At 43.3% G+C, this 14,023-nt stretch overlaps 1 protein-coding gene across 2 annotated transcripts in view; it reads right to left on the reverse strand.

The window, feature by feature from the left end:
- The window catches only part of grm2a (glutamate receptor, metabotropic 2a), a 33,237-nt gene that overhangs the window by 1,434 nt on the left and 17,780 nt on the right, over positions 1-14,023 (reverse strand). For both annotated transcript variants that reach the window (XM_035148954.2, XM_035148973.2), the window contains exons 3-4: positions 6,282-7,119; positions 3,892-4,955 (exon numbers count right to left, since the gene is read on the reverse strand). In XM_035148954.2, the coding sequence (XP_035004845.1) occupies positions 3,892-4,955; positions 6,282-7,119 (1,902 nt within the window). The remainder of the gene's footprint in view (positions 1-3,891; positions 4,956-6,281; positions 7,120-14,023) is intronic.

The raw sequence follows: 14,023 nt of genomic DNA on the forward strand, positions 1-14,023 counted from the left end.
GTCAGACAAGGAACGAGGACAATAAGGACGTCTTCTCGGATTCAGACTCACAACCAGGTGCAACAGAGGAGGAAGGAGGATGATATAGAGCCGCGGCTGCTGAAGAGAGGTGTTAAGCGATCTGTTTATTTGCTTGTCAATCAAGCGCTCAACCCTCCATTCCTCTTCCCCTCACCCTGCCCACATCTTGCTATGTGTCATCAGTCTGCTCCATCATTTCCAGCCCTCTCACAGCCTTCTTTCTTTTTCTTTTTTTTTTCTTCGGGATAACAGGATACAGCTCGGCCTCGTCTGGTGTGTGGCAGGTGCGTTTCATTTTCACAAGGCACAGCAGGTCATCAACCCGAATGCTAATGTTGGTATTAAAAATAACGTGGGCACCAAATATTGCACAGCACGCAAACTGTTCTCCAGCAGAGATAACGAGGTAATAGCAGATTAGCATCAGCCATTATCCTCCCAATTTTATTAACTAAATAACATTTAATCACCTTACATAAATGTTTTCTCCATGTCTTATTCTCTCATGGTACATTATTAACAATTATTGCAATAATCACATGATAAAAAATTATATTAAGATAGGGACTAATTGAGAAAATATCTCTGAATAATTTATATATGTATATATATCACATAAACTATAGGATATCTCCTACGGTACCATGTGTGAATTTCTGTATATTGAGGTATATTGTACTTTGCAGCGTATAAAGGATTCGACTTATGCCACCTCTGAAATGCAGTTCACACATTGATGCACTCACGTCCTGTTCGAGATGTAAAGTCACAAAATGTACTATTTTTCTTTGCTGTATTTCCTGAGCTACATATTTATATACAAAGTGTCAGGGTAACCCACAGAGGCAAAGATACATTTTATTCATAATAATAATTTGAGCAATATCAAAGTGACCAGAGGCCAAATGTCTTCGAATTAATTCAGAAATTGTTTGGAATAAAACCACGGACCTGTTAAGTTCTTTTAATAATTCACAAGATTTTGCTTCGGAAGAGCAGAGGACAAAGAATCTGCCTTTGCAGTAATGTTTTTTTTTTTCCAGGGGTCTTGTGCATATGTGTGGAGATCAGGATGTGGAGCACGGCCTCATCTGGTTTCTGCTCATCTCACCGTTGTCTTCATTGTGTTTGGCCTTACAATGTATTATTTTATTTCACAAATAAAGCACTGCTGCCTCAGCTATAAATAATGTCTGTTGTATTCAGGTATCTCTATTCCTCCAGAGAACCTCAGGGCGGAGATGAGATTCCATGTTTTTATTGGGGCTGCGAGCTGCACGTTTATTGAAGAGCTTTATTGGATGAAGCAGCTACGTGTGGACCTTGAATTGACAAAACCCACCAGTTTAATTCACAGATGGAGACCAGTGAGTGACTTCAAAGTTGTTTTTAACCGACTGTGCTTATACACACGAGTTGCTTTAATGTGCATTATTGTGGAAAATATCCCAACCCCCACCGGCTTCATCAGCTGTTCTATATAAAGTAATGCTGTTATTGTGTTTCCTCCACCAGTGCTGCGTTGCTGGATTTATTCCTGTGTTTCCTCAAAGGGCTGCAGACTCTGTATTCACGCACTTCTTTTCTATTCTATTATGCTTCAACTCATTGGTTGAGGCTGTTCATGCTAATATAAGAGCTGATGGTTGTACAATGTCCAAATGCAATAAGAAAAAACAAACATCTGAACTGATTTAATTCAAGTCAAACAAGCTTCACTGGTCCATTTTAAGACAGATATCATTTTCTCAACAGTAATCTTCAGTGATTTCATGGACGCGCTGTGACTTTTGGCTGCGGTCGCTGTTTAATCAGTTGTGTTTGCTGCTGAGATGAGATGACCAGCACTGGCATATGTGGCAAACGTAGGACATCCTCAATATTTCATACCATAATCAAATGTGTTACCCATGGCTCAGTAGATTGTGTTTAATCTGCCTTAACACTTCGTGATGGATGACAGTCGAATCTGGGTATTTCATTCAGCCGAACCCCAAACGCTAAAATTGTATATCGTGCGTTTTTACACTTTTATTACGGAAGCACTTATCGTAACTAACCTAATTTATTATTTTTACCTATATATCAGTAAATTGTATTGGGGCAAACAAAAGTGCTAAGAAAATCATCTCAGCTCTCCTCAACTACTTTGGGAGGAAAATACAAAACCAGGACATTGGATAAAAATCAATGCCTCTTCTGAGTGGTAGGTACTTCCATTATTTTTGTATTGCCCCAACTTGAACTTTTACTGACCAGCTTAGGCTGCTGCGTTTTGAACCCTAACTCTAGATATTACATCAGGCTGTGACAACAAAAGTGGCACAAAAGCGGGAGACGACAAGTGATATGTTCCTGAAAATTAGAGCCAACGTGTTTGCTTCAGTAATTATTTATCGGTCAAAGGGGGAGTTTTGTGTCTATCTGATGAGCCCACTCTGGCTGTGAATTTCCCCGCGCAGCCTGGAGGGCCTGGAGGGAGGGTTCCTCTGAGCCTCGCTGCAGTCCCAGGACAGAGGGCACAGCTGGGACACAGCATCCCAGTCTTTCACAGTCCATTCCACACAGCTACACTCTGGGACACACAGGGACGTGCAGTTCTCTTTCAGCGCTCGTGGTCTTCGTCTGTCTCCTCCGTGTTTCTGCAGGAGCCGATGTGTCAGGGGATCCCTCTGTCAGCTTCTCCCTTCTGCCTCCGTCTCTCACTGCACACTGCCCGGACCCCAGAGGGACAAACCCCCATGACTCAGGCCACCCTGAGTTTCTGTCAATGCAGTGTATGTTCTTGTGACTACAGATGACCATCGGCATCCAATCAGAATGCAGCGTCATGTCTGTGTGTCTGTCTGAAGAGATACAGCAGAGACCCTCCAGTAAAGTTGTATACCTCGTATGTACTCGAGGTGAGTTGAGGTGAGCGAATCATTGTCCGAGGTGGATTTTCACTTTTAATTAGAGGCATTGTTTTTGACGGAAGAGTTAAAAACTTTTTTTTGTTAATCTCCAGAATTAGATTAAGTGGTGGAGATTCAGAGGTTGGAATAATATATGTGACGTCACTGCAGCAGGAAGGTCCATGGTTCAATTCCCAGCTTGGCCTGGGTCTTTCTGTCCGGAGTTTGCATGTTGTCCCCGTGTGGGTTTTCTGCAGGTTCTCTGGCTCAGTCCAGAGACATGAGGATTGGGGTGCGGTTAATATGAGACTTGAAATTGTCCGTAGGTGTGAAAGTGAGGGGGATTAGTTTGTCTCTGTGTGTTGGTCCTTTGATTCACTGGCTCCCACCTCTCTGCGACCCAGAGCGGGAAGACGATGGATGGATTGACGGGTGTGAGGAAACTGCTCTGTCTTTCATCCATTTTCAATTGTTGAAATGTATGTTTGGTTTGTAGAAAACCTAGATTTGGATTAACCCACTGCTTTAGTTCTACCACTACAAGAAGTGGGATTTTGTTGTGGTAAGACTAAGAAAACCCTGTTACACTTTGGCTGGCTTTACACTGGCTTCACCATCCACATTTTATAATCTACTCTTTACAGGTACAATAAGTCAAAGTTGCACGGCACATGATAAGTACAGGTTCACTGATTGTGAAGAATTTAAGCTACTCAGTAATAAAAAAAATATATTCCTAAGAGCCACAGGCAAGACAGGCACGGCTGACAGCTGAATCAATACCAGCTGACATTAGATCATGATTTCATGCATATAAAATCAAAATTCGATGTACTCTGCTCAGATTACAGGAAACAAAAGCCATCTTTAAATTAGAGAAGAACACGGGAACATTTCATTAACAGGCGAAACAAGGACCACCTTCCATTAGGGACTGCATGCACAGGGCCATGGATTATAACCTCACTTGACTCACCCTGTAGTCGCTGGCAGTAACGTAGAAAATGGGCTGGAACGCCAACCAGATGATGCAGGTGGTGTACATGGTGAACCCGATGAACTTGGCCTCGTTGAAGTTCTCGGGGCATTTGCGGGTCTTGAAGGCGTAGACCGTGCACAGGATGATGAGGATGCAGTTGTAGGTGAGGGACATGAGCATACTGGAGTCCTTGCTGTTACACTTGAGGGTGACCACGTCTCTCCTCTCCGGGCTCACTTCCTTTCTCACCCCTGGGGTCTCCAGCAACAGCCAGACCACCACCACTATCAGCTGGCAGGAGATCAGAGCACCGCAGATGGCCACCTGGGAGGCCGGGCTGATGAATCGAGGCCGCTGCGCTCCGTCCTTCACCCCGCTGAAGATCCGAGCGATGCGATTGGTCTTGGTCAAGAGGGCCGAGTAGCACACGGCAAAGGAGGTGCCCAGGCCCAGCCGGCGCAGCGTGCACACTGCTGTGGAGGGTTTGGCAATGTAGATGAAGGTCATGGTATAACACATCAGGACTCCCAGCAGCAGAATGTAGGAGAGCTCTCGTCCACTGGCCTTCACCACGGGCGTCTCATTGTGTTTGAGGAAGAGGCCGGTGACGAAGAGCGTGCACATCATTCCTAGACAGGAAATGGTGACGGGCCCAATGGCCCAGGCATCTTCCCAGCGGATGTACTCCTCGGGCAGATCGTAGCAGCCTGTCAGGTTGCCCAGCGGCCACTGTCCAAAGCTGCAGTCAGCACAGGTGAACTCATCCTGCAAGTACTGGTATGGCTGACAGGGGATGCAGATCCAGCAGCACACATCTCCAGGCTGCATGCTCTTCACCTCGTTCTTCCTGCAGGGGTCACTACACTGGGAGGTGGGGGCAACCTGGCCAGGCCACGGAATCAGGGTGGTGTTCAGGGTCAGGCTCTGGGCCCAGTAGCCGACCTTCTGGTAGACGTAGCGACCACCGTCTTTGTGATAGTGGAAAATGTTGTAACGGCCGAGGCTGTCCCCGAAGGCATCAAAGAGGACTAAATTCTCTGTGTCGGGGGGTCGAAACGGTGCTGAAGGGGAAGAGGAGAAGAGAGAGTGTTAGAAAATATAGTGTTGAAATGTCGAGCACAACAATGGTGTAAAAACCTAAAGTGAAAGCACAAAGACTGTGGACTTTACACCGGGAACACATATCCCACAGAGCATGTTTTCTTCTGGTTGGACAGTCTCATATTGAATTTATCTCTTTGTTTATTTATGTCTCTCTGCTGACATTTCATTTGTCTCTCGGACGACACTGAACACTGACTGTGACAAGTCACCGCTGAAAATTGTCAATACAGCCGGCACAATGGAAGCAGTCACTTTGATGAAAAGTTCCATGGGTTGAACACTGATGGGAGTTACAGACAGACGGTACTTTATATAAAGTCAAATTCCCACATAAAAGTCAAGGTTAAAATAAAGCACCAATTAAAATTTTTAAAAGTCACCTAAATGCAGATAATAATTACTTTCATTACTGATAAATCTCACGGTTATTTAATTTCAAAACAGTAAAAATGTCCATATTATTATGTCCCACAGTTCAGGGTGACATTATCAGATTTGCTTGTATTGTAATACACAGTCTATAAAGAGAGACCTATTGAATTTACTGTGACACAGCAGAGAAAAAATATATATAATTATTAAATTAATCTATAATCAAAATAGTTAGTTTAATTTAGAGCCCTGTTGTGTATCTGTCTCCTTGGGGTGTTGAATTGCCTGCAGGGACTGGTTCATCTACAGGCCCCTAGTTCAATGTTAAGTCCCTGAGTAGTAAAAATATGTTTATTAAATTTCTACAGTAGCATGGCTCCATCTACTTATCAATAAAAAAGGGATAGAATAAGGACCATACAGCTTTATGAAAGTGAGAATTCGAAATTGGTGGATCTATGATGTGAGGATGTATCGATGCAAATGTTGTTACACAAAATGTGCTACAGCAGGAAACCTTCTTTGTGGAGACTCTCACAGAGCAGAGATGATGTTTTAATGTACTATCTGCAGTGTTCAAACAGAAACACCCTGTCTCTCTATTAATACACATGAATGAGCCTCAGAATATGAGGGGGCAGAGACGGATTCATATCTGCAAATTGAATCATTACAGGGTTTATCTCGAGCTGCAGTGTATAAACACTTGTTACCACACTAATTCAACTCTTGAAAAAATTGGAACGACGATAAAGTGATGTACATGTTTTGGCAGCATACAGCACTCGCAGAGGGAAGAAGGGATGTTTATATGGAGGAGGGAATAACGACAAAAAGAGCAACTAGACATCCTGAAAACAATTCTTAACTTTTAAGCAGCCCTCCATTAACATTATCAGGATTTTACTCACCTTCAAACTTGACCTTGAGAATGTAGTCCCTGTAGAACTTTCTGCCGTTGCCAGGTTTGAGAGCTTCACACACTTTGGTGGAGTTGGGGCATAAGGCCTGCCTCATGTTATGTAAGGCAGTGGCCATTGCATAGATGGCATTCACCACAAACATGATCTTGGATTCTGGCTGAAACGGAACCTCGCGGAGTGAGTGCTTCCCACAGCCCAGATCATGGAGGCTGCACTGGAACTGGTTTTCCCAGAACTCTCTGAACCAGGGATTCCGGGTGTTGTTGTACGGGTGCAGGCCGGTGAAGTAGTGGTTGAACTGAGGGATTGGATACGAGGCCAGCTCAATGGTGAAGGCCCCATCGGCCACCGCCTCACTCCCCCTCACCACGCTCTCCTGTGCGCCCCAGCCGTCGCTCGCCACCCAGGTGAAGCTGACGTTCATGCGGTTGGCCGCCACCAGCAGCTCACGGGCGTCTTCGCTGCGCGTGAACAGGATGACCACCTTGGCGTTGGATTTCTGCTGCAGGGAGCGGATTACGTTCTCGTAACTCCAGCGGCTCATGGAGCGGCTGACCTTGGCCGAAGTGGCGATGCAGATCTGGTGGGCCCGAGCCTCCTGCTGGAAGGCGTCGATTCCAGTCTCGCCATAGTCCCCTTCTGACGCCACTGTAGATACGTAGGTCCAGTTGAAGTAACGCAGGATCTCCGCCATGGCCTTGGCCTGGTAGAAGTCAGGGGGCACGGTGCGGGCAAAGAAGTCGTAGCGGGTCTTGTCGCTGAGCTTGGCGCTGGTGGAGGCGTAGCTGATCTGAGGGATTTGGAAGAGTCGCAGCAGGTTGGCCACCTGGAACGGGAACGACATCAGAATAGTTATGTTTGTTATTGGAATCAGTCTAAATAAAATGACAGTAAACCTTCATCAAGGGTAACACTGTATTTACACTATTATGATGTATTATTAGAAATCCTGGTAATGAGCTCCTTACGGTTCACACAGAAACATACACCTGGCTACTGTGGGAATCGTTTTAACTGCCCATCATTAAATAAATTAATGAAAATTGGCTTCACTACATGTTTATTCCCCTGCAGATGCAATTAGTCTCATCTCATTATCATTTCTTCACCGATCCCTGCTGGGCCTTTTACAACATCACTCTCCAGCTAACTGAGCGCTGAGATCCTGCATTTTGCAAATGTGCAACTCCGTCGTCTTTTCTCATCTGTCAACAAAACCACCCAAAAATATGTGCAGCAGACGACTGAGTTATCTACAGGTGTCAGCCACAGACTCCACGGTGAGAGACTTCACTGAACCAGAAAAATGAGCCGATTTTCATGAAGTTCTGGCTCAGCTTTGCAGAGAAGAGGGAAGTGGATAGAGACAGAGCGGTGGAGGACAGGGATCGGGGGACTGAAAGGAAGAATAAGAACAAAAGAATCTCAAAACTTTGCATTTTCTGTTCAGTAGGTTTCTTCGGTGTCGTGACACTGCGTGCAGCGTGTAGAAGCAGCAACTGACTTGCTTTTGCTTCAGGCACTTCTGTGGAAGCCTAAGGGGAGCCGCTCGGATCAGTCAAAAGAATGCCAACATAAATCTGGTTGACTTTAATGCCAGCTCTCAAACCGGCACACTGATGGCACAGCATCTTGAATGCCAATGAGTCATTCCTTAGAAAGTCAGAGAGAAGAATTCATATTCAAATGCATCCACTCCGAGTCCTGAATTCCTATATTGTCATATTGTGACTAATCTGTTGCAGATTAGAAACAGTTCAGAACAATGCACTTTATCCAAAACTGTAGAGAAATATGAGAGAATTACATCTCAATCTTTTCTCAAATGACCTAAAAGAATGTCCTGCTGTTATCACCAAGGATTGCTTGGAAATATTCTGATGCTGTTGTTGCAGAGGACTGCCTGTCTAAAAATGACAAACAGCCTCAAACCTTTCCAAGAAAATATTATCAGGACGATCGATGATTTAAACAATCAGAAATCTTGTCAGTTTTGGGCTTCAGTATAGATTTGAAATACCAATATAAAAACAAGATTCAATAATTTTGTAATATATCAACAGTTTGGCAGGGGCTCTTTATGTGTTTCTGTGTATACAAGTTCTCTACATGTAAGTTTTCTTTGAGTACGCCATCTTCCTCCCACAGTGCAAATACATGCAGATAGGGGTGGAAGGATGGGTGGATGGATGGATGGATGGATGGATGGATGGATGGATGGATGGATGGATGGATGGATGGATGGAAGGATGGATGGATGGATCACACAAATGGAATTACTAACAGACACGTTGGAGGTGTAATGAAGATAGCGTCAGCACTGCTACACTTTAAACTGAACTTTAAAATAAAACTTTACGATAGCAGTAATTGGATAACAAATAAAATGTATCTACATCAGCCAAATATTACATATAGAGTAAATGGCCTGTATGGGGAAATTGAAAGGTTTCTTTACTGCAGCCGTTTGAATACTGCAGATGTATCGGTCACTAAATTTACAGTCGACATATACAAACCATAAACATCAGTACAGAGGAGGAAACACATGATAGTTATTGATCAGAGTATCCTCACTGATGAACGAGTCACTACACTGAGACATTACAATAAATCTAGTGCGATGTGCCTCGGTGGATTTTAATAATGGGATCCTTCTTATTTTTGCAGGATCAGAGGGATGAATATTAAATGAGCTGATGTCAGTCGTTTCCACACCACTAGATTTATTGGAATTAATGAGAGTGTGAACGTCTCCCACACAGAAAAAGTAAATGCAGCCTTCGATCCAGAGCGACCAGACTCAACCGGACGATGTCACATAGAGGCAGAGTTGAACTCATTTACCGGCTCAACATTACAGCTATTTCTGACTCATGAGCAGGATGGCGACTGAAAAAACTGGGATGAGAATCTGGATTGCTGGAACACATGAGTGAGCATTTCATATCAGTTCAAAGGTTGGTTTCTCCAGAGAGAGTCAGGTCAGCTGTAGAAGTCCTGCTTATGCACAGAGGCTAAACCATCCCATTTTCTACATAGACTCGTCCCTCTCCTTAAACCGCACTGACAGCCCTCCTCAACATGTGGTGGAACAGCTGGCAGCAGTGGGCTTGTTCTCGGAGGAAGGAGGATGATCTAAAGTGGCATGTGACACAAAAACAACACTATCTGATGAATCTTTTTCACATCACTGAATTCTCATCACATAATTCCCTTACATGAATACCTTTCAAAACAAAATATGTACGGTTCCTTTGATATTTGTGGACAGTTCTTCTCTTTCAACCCCCGACAAATATATCATGTAACAAAGCAGTCAGCCGAATTTCCAGTCCAAAAGAAGACCTCAGCTGAATATGTTGCTGAAGCAGTAATTCCCTCCATATATGAAAAATAATCACATTATGACTATAGAAACTATGAGAATATTATCCATTGTTATCCAATGTTTCAAATCCACACACTAAATGCATCATAAATGCTGTTTTAAATTGAAAGTGTGAAGGAGGGACATTCTACCTTTGTGAAGGAGGGAAATCCCTGACTACAGTGGTAATAAATTCATTATTATTATTATTATATAACTAATATTATTATATAATAGCACATTTGCGGAGTGCTACACGAAAGTATCTCCAGTAAACATTTCTGATTACAGCCATACATATCTTTACATATTACATCAAGGACATTCAACCCTGATACAAAATCGAAAATCGGTGCAAAAAAACATACATTCTGACACACTTGACGAGGATCAGTGAGACAGATGTTGATTGCTCGATCACGATATTTAAATTTAGTTAGTTGGAAGTTAATATCTACTTAAATTAAAATGCTGAGATAGATATTTATTGTTCATCTCAAGGATAGTGACATTGGGACCGTGGTCTTATTAGACAAAGAAGGCACTGAACACATGGAGGTGCATTGACATGGCTGATGAAAGTTTGTTTTTGTTATTTGGTGGAAGGACAAGGCAACACAAATTCTCACTTACAAATGAAACCTCGATGAACAGTCCATCTAACCTGCTCCATTTCAACAGGGTATTGACAAGCAGGCAGTTGCCTATAGAGGCCCCCCTGAGAACAGGCTGATTATGTTAGTGCACAGCAACAAGAATTTTGTGAAGACCTCTTTAAGTTCTATGATCTGATCAGACTGCATTAACAGAAACCTTTGGACAAGCTCCCCTGCCACTATCCTTCTGCCAAAAGCTTCATAGTTTTAGGTTTTGTTAAAGACTAAAATGTCTAAATGTGGGTGTGTGATCGTGGTGGAAGTTTATACTTAAACTTTACAACTTTCTGTAGCAGGATGTGTTGGTGTCATATTTTTCTACATGGGTACAAAAGTCAACAAAACAACAACAACAACGTGATTGCTCCATTCTGCTGAAAGTTGGCTAACAGAAGTGCATGAGTAATGTCTCTGCAGGGCATTCGAAGAGCTCTGTGTCAGTTTAGTAATCCACTTACGTGTGGCTTATGGGAGGCTGTTCAGCACAGAGGCAGACACGTCTCTGACACAATGGGCTCTTTGGAAATCATTATATGGATGTTCATATGGCTTATATGAAAAACCAGGTCATTGTTTCTTCCAAAGCCTGTGACTGACACACTGGGAGTGCAGGGATGCACTGGTGGATACCAGGGGGAGCACGTGGAGCACGTGGAGTCTGAGGGCAAGACAAGGACCAACCATGTTCCTCTTTTTGATCACTTCGGTTCATCCACAATATATTTTTCATTTTGATAGACTAATTATTTTGAGTGCTGTCACGCACATTTAACCACAAGGCTCTCTGCTACCGGCTCCACCAATATTGATTGATTCTCAACCGTGACAGGTTCAAAGAGCGCAGGCGTTTTCCAGTTTAGATCGCAGACGACATGAAGAGAAGACAAACGGAGCTTGAAGAATGAGCCACAGCAAGAAAAGCAAGTTTGCTCTTTAGCGTGCGTTTAAGGGGGCCGCATGAAAGTGTCTTATCTGGAAGTCATCATCATTGCAACAAATCCAATATCTATACAATGCAGTATGTCCACCTGCATGTGCATCATTGTCTCCACTGTTGTGCAGTAAATCAATGTGATCGTGCAGCACAAACGAAATAAACTCCTTCAGGTCAGTTAATTATGAATCGATAAAAGAGGATCTGATGTTTTGAAAGACAAAACTTTGAATATGTATTAAATATGTTACCTTTTTTGTCTTTCATCCTTAAGATAGAAGATTTACACGGAGACATGAAAACGATAAAAGACATTATGTCTTGATTACCTGGGGTTTTAGCCGCACTCCATGGATTACAGTGTCACACTTCCAGTCGCAGTGATCATCCTGCATCTTATTTAATTAAGATAATTAATGAGCGGCCCAGGGAGGCTTTACACAGAAGATTAGGATTGTTCAGCTGAAATATACTGTTTCCATACAGATACCCCTGAGGCACCAGAAGACACCACAGGCTAGAATAACTCACATTGAGCTGTTGTAAAATACTAAAATAAAAGCCATTTATTAATGATATAGTCCACAAAAAGATGACCAACCTTCTGCGTTAGTTTGTAGAATAATTAAGTCTAGATTTTACCAGTTGATGACGTTTCATCCTTTGATGCTCCGAGGGTGCAGCACATTTCACGGACGTATTTTGATTTGCTCAACATATCGTTGGACGGAGGAGACGCGGTGAGAAAAAAAAGACATGAAGAAAGAAGTGAGGAATGGGAAAAGTGGCACAGTGGGGGCAGTAGTCAAGTAACAGAGCTATGAGAGAGGCAGAGAGAAGAAACAGAGAGAGCGCCCTGGTCCAGGAAATATCAGGCCTACTTTGTAGAGATGTCATGATTTTTTTCGACATGAAAAGCCCATCTGCTCTTCCCAGAGGACTGTCTCAGTGTGCTTCTACAGCAATAACACTGTATTCCCACAGCAGCAGTCCTTAGCTCCTCTCACACATATACAGCCCACTGCAGTGCCCTGCAACACACATGCAAACACATTCACGAGGAGCGAACCTGCTTTATAGCACAGTATAGTTAGGACTACGCACTGGATCGTTATTAGTTTACTTCTTAGGATTTAGTTGCCCGGCAACAGCTTTAACGGGGTGGAGATGAGAACTGTTAAACCTCGAGCAAGGATGCTTTTTGATCAGGTCCAGCCCCCCCACCCCTCCACCCTGCTGGATAATATGAACCTCTTTTATGCGGCAGTGGTTTGTTCAAATCCCACAAAGTCATGCAACAAAAAACCAAGTGACGGCTGAGCTGTTTTCAATGTCAAATCAGCTTTGACGTGGACGTGCTTCCATTCATTCCATTTCCCTCCCCTGTGAATTCAGTGCATTATCACGTCTGTGCAGTTTGTGCTCTGTCATGCAAACATCACAGACCTGCTCAGCGCATCCCTGCCTGACAGCGAAGTTTCAAAATCCAATACCCAGGACAAACCAAATTGGGGTTCAGCTGACTTCTGCCATCCTGTCGCTCCTGTCTGATGTCAGGAAGCATTGACTTCACCCAGTGGACATGATCAGTATTGCAACTGCACAAATACCGAGCTCTGCCAAAAGCCACTGAATAATCCAATCACATGTGAATTATTTACGATTCCAGGAGCACGTTCTTTACTTTTTTACCCATGAATTATGCATTTTCATTGCATGGTTTTACTGATACGTTTCATCATTATTGTTCGTTCTGGCATGAATTCTGTCATATGTGTGTGTGTGTATTCATGTTTTAGTCCCTTGTATGACTCATGCATGCTCCAGAGGTTGGCACCGTCTACCTGCAGATGAAGACAATTCTATAAATAGGGGTATTTGTGGATGAACAAAAAAAACGAGATGCTTGAGCTCGCCAGAGGCTCATAAATTTACCTCATTATTCCTCTCACACAGTTGGGTCTGCAAATATCAGGATGTTTAAATTCCACCCTGCATCCCAGTGAGTGTCTTCTTCTTCCTATCTCATTAATCTGTAAAGAAATTACCACATCTCCGTCAGTGTGCTCAAATATTCCAATTAATTCACCAAGGTGCTGTTTCGCAACGAGAGCTCCCATCACGTCCAAACATCCCGGATGAAGTCAGATTCCTGAGATTTTGTAATTTCTTCACACTTCCCCCCTGAAATATCATGTGGCTTATTTATTTTTTATTTGCAGAAATTTCTTCTATCTGTGTCTCGTGCATGAGAGTCATTCTTTAGCGAACCTTTGAGTATTTGACATTCCAGAGGTGTTGTTCCTCTAATGCAGCACAGTGATGGTGATGTTTAGCCTGGGGGGATGATGCTCTCTTACCACTGACTCATATTTAGCAGCACAGTCTGCTGTCGCGGTAACAAAAGTCCCGTCCATGTATTAGTCAGAAAGCAGCCTGAGGCGAGAAGTTCCTGGACTGTAATTGCAGAATATAATACATCCCTGATTAGCCCAAGCCTAAAGGGCTCTAAAGAGTCACAAGACTGATGTTGCCGCTAAAACACAACTGTACACAAGTTCAATTCATGCAGTGGATGCAGGTTGAAAATACCTTTTATGATTGAAGCATTTCTGATTTCAGGAAGGGAAAGTGTTTCTGAACATTTTGTAGGTGACGGTCAATACTCATTACCTTGCACAGACAGAGCACAGGGGGAGATGTTCATGGCCAAACATTTGAATCACATAAATATTCCGACAAGTAGATTCGTTCAAACTGTCCAGATGGC

The sequence above is a fragment of the Hippoglossus stenolepis genome, chromosome 3, assembly GCF_022539355.2.
Source record: "Hippoglossus stenolepis isolate QCI-W04-F060 chromosome 3, HSTE1.2, whole genome shotgun sequence".
NCBI lineage: Eukaryota > Metazoa > Chordata > Actinopteri > Pleuronectiformes > Pleuronectidae > Hippoglossus > Hippoglossus stenolepis.